This window comes from Lactuca serriola, chromosome 4 (genome assembly GCF_051521515.1).
Source record: "Lactuca serriola cultivar US96UC23 chromosome 4, Lser_US96UC23_V15, whole genome shotgun sequence".
Taxonomy (NCBI): Eukaryota; Viridiplantae; Streptophyta; class Magnoliopsida; order Asterales; family Asteraceae; genus Lactuca; species Lactuca serriola.
In genome coordinates this window covers 133,661,648-133,669,295 of record NC_136411.1, presented here as the reverse complement: position 1 = coordinate 133,669,295, position 7,648 = coordinate 133,661,648, and the positions used below count along the sequence as shown (strand labels likewise).

Genomic DNA, 7,648 nt, shown 5'->3' with positions numbered 1-7,648 from the left:
TTTTGGGATGTTTCAGGTTCGGGATGTTCTCTTTGATGCTTGTTGGCGTGCTGGTATTTCTGTGAAGAAAGAAGCACCGATGAACTTTTTGACGGACCCGCATGATGGAAGGTTCACACTTAGACCGACTGACATCTTGGTCTTTGGATGGATAGGAGGGAAACATGCGTGCGTGGATCTTACTGGAGTCTCTCCTATCGTTGGTTTGGGGAGCTGGGGTTTCACAGCTGGACATACCGCTTTGAAAGCCGCTGCGTGCAAAGTGGTAAAGCACAAGAATGCATGTATAGAAAATCAACATGTGTTTGTACCTTTTGCATTCGCCACATTCGGTTTTCTCGCACATCAGAGGCGATGGAGCTCCTCAATAGTTTCCAACGAATCATGCATTCTAATATCTCTAGCTTGTCCAGAAAAAGGTTAGCCGCGGTTTGCTTCTATCTATGGAACCTTTATGATTTGTCAATTTGTTAGTAAACTAACCTTCACCAAACAACGACGGATTTTTCTATGCAGCCCCCTAATATTAGATCACAAGGAGCCTTCGTCGATTCACCAAATCTCCTCCATAATCCGCGTTCTTCAGAAATTGCAACAAGAAATTCTTCTATCTAAATCCCCACACCAGTGAGTTACCGATTCCCTTTTCTTTTCAGATAATTCGCGATGGACATTACCTTGTCGCGTTATCAGAACACATCAGTCTTCGAAAGTAGCTCTTTGTCGTTAACGGATGTTAAATTCTTTCAAGAAAGACACTTGCTTTCTGCGTCTCACTTGTTAAACAAAAGAGCACGAAGAGCCCAGGTATCTGCAATTAGTTGTCATTTTGTAGAACAGGGATTACATCCAAAACCCAAGCCAAAACCACTGAGTAATGGTCATGATATATTAAAGAAAGAAACTCATGTCCAAGAGTCGCGACAGATGAAAGGTTCTAGTTCAGGACTCTGTGGCCAGATCGAGAAGCTGGTTCTCTGTAAACGATATAGAGATGCTCTTGAAATGTTTGAGATTTTGGAAATTGAGTGCGAGTATGATGTTCATGTTGGCAAGAGTACTTATGATGCGTTAGTGGATGCTTGTATCAGTTTAAAGTCGATTAGAGGGGTTAAAAGAGTGTTTAATTTTATGATTAACAGTGGGTTTGAGCCGGATTTGTATTTGAAAAATAGGATGCTATTGATGCATGTCAAATGTGGGATGATGATTGATGCCCGCATGTTGTTTGATGAAATGCCAGAGAGAAATTTAGTTTCTTGGAACACAATAATCGCAGGGCTTGTGGACTCTCGAGATTATCTGGAAGCATTTCAGTTGTTTCTAACAATGTGGGAGGAACAATCTGACGCCAGTTCACGTACTTTTGCCACCATGATGCGTGCATCTGCAGGACTGGAAATGATTTTTCCAGGACAACAATTACACGCTTGTGCTATAAAACTGGGTGTAAGTCAAGATATCTTCGTATCATGTGCACTAATCGACATGTACAGCAAGTGTGGAAGCATCGAGGATGCCCAATGCGTGTTCGATGAAATGCCTGAGAAAACAACAGTGGGTTGGAATACAATCATTGCAGGGTACGCCCTTCATGGATACAGTGAAGAAGCTTTAGATCTCTACTACGAGATGCAAGATTCTGGTGTTAAAATGGACCATTTCACTTTCTCAATGATAGTAAGAGTGTGTACACGATTAGCTTCATTAGAACATGCCAAACAAGCACACGCAGGCCTCATCCGCCATGGTTTTGGTCTAGACATAGTCGCCAACACCGCACTTGTTGACTTCTACAGTAAATGGGGAAGAATCGATGATGCACGCAACGTGTTTGATAAAATGCCTCACAAGAATGTTATATCATGGAACGCGTTAATTGCTGGATATGGTAATCATGGGAGAGGAATTGAAGCTTTAAAGTTATTCAAACGAATGATTGCTGAAAACATGATCCCAAATCATGTTACTTTTCTTGCTGTTCTTTCTGCTTGTAGCTATTCAGGTTTATCAGATCAAGGGTGGGACATATTTGAATCAATGGGAACAGATTTCAAGGTAAAACCTAGAGCTATGCATTATGCATGTATGATTGAGTTATTAGGTCGTGAAGGGTTATTGGATGAAGCTTTTTCTTTGATCCAAAATGCTCCATTTAATCCTACAGTCAATATGTGGGCTGCTTTGCTTACAGCTTGTAGGGTCCACAAGAATCTAGAACTTGGAAAGCTTGCAGCTGAAAAAATATATGGTATGGAGCCAGAAAAGCTTAGTAATTATGTTGTTCTTTTAAATATTTACAACAGTTGTGGAAAACAAAAAGAAGCTGCTTCTGTTTTTCATACTTTAAAAAAGAAAGGTTTGAGGATGTTGCCTGTGTGTACTTGGATAGATGTGAAGAAACAGCAGCATATGTTTGTTTCAGGGGATAAAAAATCAAAATCCCATGTTGAAATTGTTAAAAATTTGAAGAAATTAATGTTGGGAATTGAAAAACATGGTTATGTTCCAAAGAAAAACACTTTGCTTCCTGATGTTGATGAAAGGGAAGAACAGATGTTAATATTTCATAGTGAGAAACTTGCAGTTTCTTTTGGGCTGATGAATACTTCAGATTCAACACCTTTGCATTTGGTGCAGAGTCACCGGATTTGTGATGACTGCCACCTGGCAATTAAGTTAATGGCTAAGCTGACTGGACGAGTGATTGTTGTGAGAGATGCTAGCAGATTTCATCGGTTTGAAAATGGAAAATGTTCTTGTGGTGATTATTGGTGAACAAGATTGATAATTTCAGAAAAAGTAGTGTTTTTTTTTTTTATCTTCTATAATCTTTATTCTCATCTTTAATTTTTATATTTCTGTTTACTTGCGAGTTATAAATTGTAACTTGTAATCACAAAAGTTCAGATTTTGCAATAAATAAATTTTTGAGCAATTATACTTTAATTTTTTATGTTTCATATAATTATATTTAGTCTGTAACTAACTCTTCATAATTCACTACAGAAAGCATGAAGAATTTACTCCTAAATTTCCTGGGAGATGAATCCCCAAGGTCACGAATACTTGTTTCACACAGTTTGTGTGTCCTTTTTTAGTGTTAAAAAACTTGTATTTAACGTTAAAAAAGTGTTACATATTATTTTGTTTAAATCATTTTTTAAAGTCTGTTATGATATTTGTGATTAGTAGCTATAAATATAGAAATATAACCAAGATTTTTCTTATAGAGTGTATGCACACCAAGTGTTTGATAAAATGACAACAAAGAATAATCTCTTAACTCTCTTCTTGCTACTATCAACTTTCTTTGTTTCAAAACTTTCCAATGCTTTATCCAACAGACACCTCACCGGAACTCCTCCCAACCACCACCACCACCACCACCATGCTCCCGCCAGTGAACAACCACTTGCCAAGATTGCAATCCACAAAGCTGTTAATGCTCTCCAAGAATCAGCTTGCATTACTGCTAACCCTTTACTTATGGGGTGTCAGGTGAAAAATGGTTTATTTTATATTTTTTAAAAGTCACTTTATAACTTGTAATCATAACAACCAGTGAGTGACTTGATTTTATAGGGTGAGGATACTGAATGGGTCAACGTGGAGGTCAAGACCTCTGAACCAAGTGAGAGTGACTGGGTTGGAGTTTTCTCACCAGCAAATTTCAAGTAGTCTTTTTACTTTTTTGCCCCTTAACAAAATTATATATATATTTAGGGTTTAGGTTGAAATCTGTTGTCCAACTATTTGCTATGTCCACATTTGGTAACTCTAAGTATTCAGTACAATTTTAAAAAAATTTGGGACCTTAAATGTTCAAAAAAAATCCAGAGGGATCAAATGTGGACGCATCAAATAGTTAGATAGTTTATTTCAAGTTTCAACCCTTATATATTTCACCATAAAAAAATGTTTTTTCTCAACAATTGAAAAAATATTGCAGTTCATCAGATTGTTACTCTGAATCAACCAATGAATTGCAAGATAATGGTCCATACATATGCACAGCCCCAATCAAAGTAAGATGTTTTATAAAATGGAACTCTTGAAGATAAAAAAAACTTTATATATATTTTTTATTTTTTATATTTCTTTGAACCAATTAAAGTAAGATGTTGTTATAAACAGTACATGTTCGCGAACCATTCGAATCATGATTACACAACAACAGGGAAAGCGTCACTAACATTCCAAATCATCAATCAACGTGCAGATTTCTCCTTTGCACTTTTTTCTGGAGGATTACAGAGCGTATTTGCAAACTCACTCTTAATTTACATTTTAATAAATGTTTTTCGATTTTTCAATGAGCAATTAATTACTTTCGGGAATTTCAACAGCCAAAGTTGATAAGTGCTTCATCCCCTATATCGTTTGCAAACCCTAAGGCTCCACTTTATCCACGTCTTGCTCAAGGGAAAACTTGGGATGAGGTAAATAGTTAAATTTCCATTAATCATTCGATTATTTATGATTTTATTCCATCAACCAAACACTACCTAAATTTTTACATCACGTGTTACTTTTGATGTTTATTCAGATGTCAGTGACATGGACAAGTGGCTACAACATCGATGAAGCCACTCCATTTGTTGAATGGGGTTGGGAGGATCAAAGTCAAACCAAAAAGCTTTCTCCAGCTGGAACTTTGACCTTTTCTCGTAGTAGCATGTGTGGTATGATATGTCTTCCCTCCCCCACCCCACCCACCCCACCCTACCCTACCCCACCCAAACCCACTTGATAATGTTCTTTAATTCCATGTAGGAGAACCTGCAAGAACAGTTGGATGGCGTGATCCTGGTTTTATCCACACTAGTTTCTTAAAGGACTTGTGGCCTAACACTATGTATGTATTAATTTAAAAGAATAAACACGAATTGTAATTTTCTCATTTTTCATTGTATTTTTTGAATGATTTTTTCAGGTATACTTACAGAATGGGTCATAAGTTGACAAACGGGTCGTTTATTTGGAGTAAATTGTATTCTTTTAATTCATCTCCGTATCCAGGACAAGACTCATTGCAACGTGTTGTTATATTTGGAGACATGGGAAAGGTAGTGATTAAGTTTATAAAATTTCATGTTTAATTTTTTATTTAAAAAATCTCTGTTACCATTTTTTCAGGCAGAACGTGATGGGTCAAATGAATATGACAATTATCAACCAGGATCACTGATAACTGCAAACCAATTAACAAATGAACTTGATGACTATGATATAGTATTCCATATTGGTAATCTAGCATTTGCAAAAGGATATATCTCACAGTGGGACCAATTCACAGCACAAATTGAACCTATTGCATCAAAAAAACCTTATATGGTTGCAAGGTTAATTTCGACTTTTAAGTATTTACATAATTTCTAATTCTAAATAAACCGAATCAATCACAAGTTACTTTCAATCTTGTAGTGGAAACAACGAACGAGATTTTCCGAATTCCGGATCCTTCTATTTAAGTTCTGATTCAGGCGGGGAGTGTGGGGTGCCTGCTGAGACCATGTTCTATGTTCCCGCAGATAACAGAGCTAAATTCTGGTAAAAATATTTATTTCTTCGGAACCATTAAGAGGTTGGGATCATTCAGTGCTAAACGGTTCAGTTAGTTCTTATTGATAAATGTTTGTAGGTATGCAACGGATTATGGGATGTTTCATTTTTGTATAGCGGATTCAGAGCATGATTGGAGGGAGGGTTCAGAACAGTATGCATGGCTAGAGAAATGTTTTGCATCAGTCGACAGACAAAAACAACCATGGCTTATCTTTGCTGCTAACCGTGTTCTTGGCTATTCTTCTAGTAGCCAATATGCCATCGAGGGTTCTTTAGGAGAGCCAATGGGAAGGGAACATTTGCAAAAGCTATGGCAGAAATACAAAGTGGACATTGCATTCTATGGACATATCCATAGTTATGAAAGAACTTGTCCTGTATACCAGGTAATGTATATACATACAATTTCCAAAATGGTCATTTTGAAATGCTTAATCGGTTACTTATTACTATTATTATTATTATTTTAAATGTAGGATCAATGTGTGAACACGGAAAAGTATAATTATTCGGGAACTGTGGATGGGACAATTCATGTTGTGGTGGGTGGAGGAGGGAGTGAGTTGTCGACTTTTGCTTATGTTGATACGGAATGGAGTTTGTATAAAGATCATGATTGGGGATTTGTGAAACTTACTGCTTTTAACCATTCATCGCTTTTGTTTGAGTACAAGAAGAGTAGTGATGGTTTGGTTTATGATAGTTTTACAATATCAAGGGAATACAAAGATGTTTTGGCATGTGTACATGATGGTTGTGGAACTTCTACTTTGGCACCATGAGAGTTATTGTATGAGGATTTGAAGTTTAAGTAATGTGTTACATTCTAAGAGGGCTTTTAATTTTTATGGCAAGTTAGCAAATCTTAACTAGCTTTAATGAAAAAAGTTTTTTCAATAGTGGGTGAATTGTAAGGGTCTTGGTGGCATTAGCCCTTTAGCTACTACAATTGTTTGAAATTACTTATGTTCCCTAAAATCTAAATAATTCGCACACAACCATTAAATGAACGAAAATGGACTCAAAGTTAACATCTATTAGAATGAAAAACATAAATGCTAAAGTTTTCAAGTCGGCTCATTTGTGTTATTTTAAATATGATAAATAAATAGAAGCAACTAGAACAAGTAGCAATAGAAATATCATGTCGGAAACCCTTACAGGGAAAAAAACATGACACTGGACTGTATATATTAAATATAATAGCATTTATAATGGTAATTTTCAATGGGAGATTTGAATGAGTTGATAAGTTCATTATTCAATTGATTAAATTCTATCATTGAGAGATGTCACTTTAACATTCAATGGATTTGAAGTTTGATGGTCATGGAAAAAATAAAGTTTTTAATTCTTAAACATATATTATAAATTATCTTTTGTAATATTTTATTAAACTTTATACGGTTCAATGCATTGTAGGAAAAAAATGATATAGTTATATGGATTGTAGAAAGATGATATGGTATTTCGTTACACTCTATAGAGTTCAATGCATTGTGGATGCCTAAAGCATACGAGAAATTTGAGAGGGGAAGCAGAATTTTGGATGATTAGAATCATTAAACTAAATATAGAGTTTTATAAGCTAAGAAATTGAAATCCTAATGCTCAAATCTCTAACAACCAGATATGTGGAAAGGTAGCTTAATAGTTAATCCTAATAACTTGGAAATAAACCTTAAAAAAATTCCAAAACCCATATGGTAGGTAAGATATAAGCAACGAAAAATAGAAATTGTTGTGATTTTAGGTTTGTGTATATGACAAAAAAAATAAAGAAAAAAAGACATTGTATAACGTTTATGTTTGACCATATGCCAATGATATGATGATTACATGATACATATTGCAATTTGTTACCTCTAAAAAGAGTGAAAAATATAGGAAATGATAAAGCCATAAGATATATCCGTCATACCACCATATAAAAAATGATAGACATATCTCTATAAGCCTGACAATCGTGTCGTGTTTGGGTTGACGTGTCGCGGGTTCGCATGTTGGCGGGTCAAAATATGTCAACCCAAACACGACCCATTTAAATATATAAGTCACGGGTTGACGCGTTTGGAACATA

The 7,648-nt window shown here is 35.6% G+C and overlaps 2 protein-coding genes across 2 annotated transcripts; both read left to right on the top strand.

Moving 5' to 3' along the window:
- Positions 1-534: 534 nt before the first annotated feature.
- Positions 535-2,949, top strand: EMB3141 (Pentatricopeptide repeat (PPR-like) superfamily protein). The gene has a single exon (XM_079040052.1). The coding sequence runs from the start codon at positions 667-669 to the stop codon at positions 2,776-2,778; it is 2,112 nt and encodes a 703-aa protein (XP_078896178.1). The 5' UTR covers positions 535-666; the 3' UTR covers positions 2,779-2,949.
- Positions 2,950-3,149: 200 nt separating this feature from the next.
- On the top strand, positions 3,150-6,465 carry LOC145102607 (putative inactive purple acid phosphatase 27). The gene is made up of 12 exons (XM_079040053.1): positions 3,150-3,501; positions 3,586-3,677; positions 3,953-4,028; positions 4,138-4,260; positions 4,350-4,442; positions 4,550-4,685; positions 4,777-4,858; positions 4,937-5,069; positions 5,140-5,345; positions 5,428-5,553; positions 5,645-5,954; positions 6,045-6,465. The coding sequence occupies exons 1-12, from the start codon at positions 3,262-3,264 to the stop codon at positions 6,348-6,350; spliced, it is 1,923 nt and encodes a 640-aa protein (XP_078896179.1). The 5' UTR covers positions 3,150-3,261; the 3' UTR covers positions 6,351-6,465.
- The last annotated feature ends 1,183 nt before the right edge of the window (positions 6,466-7,648 follow it).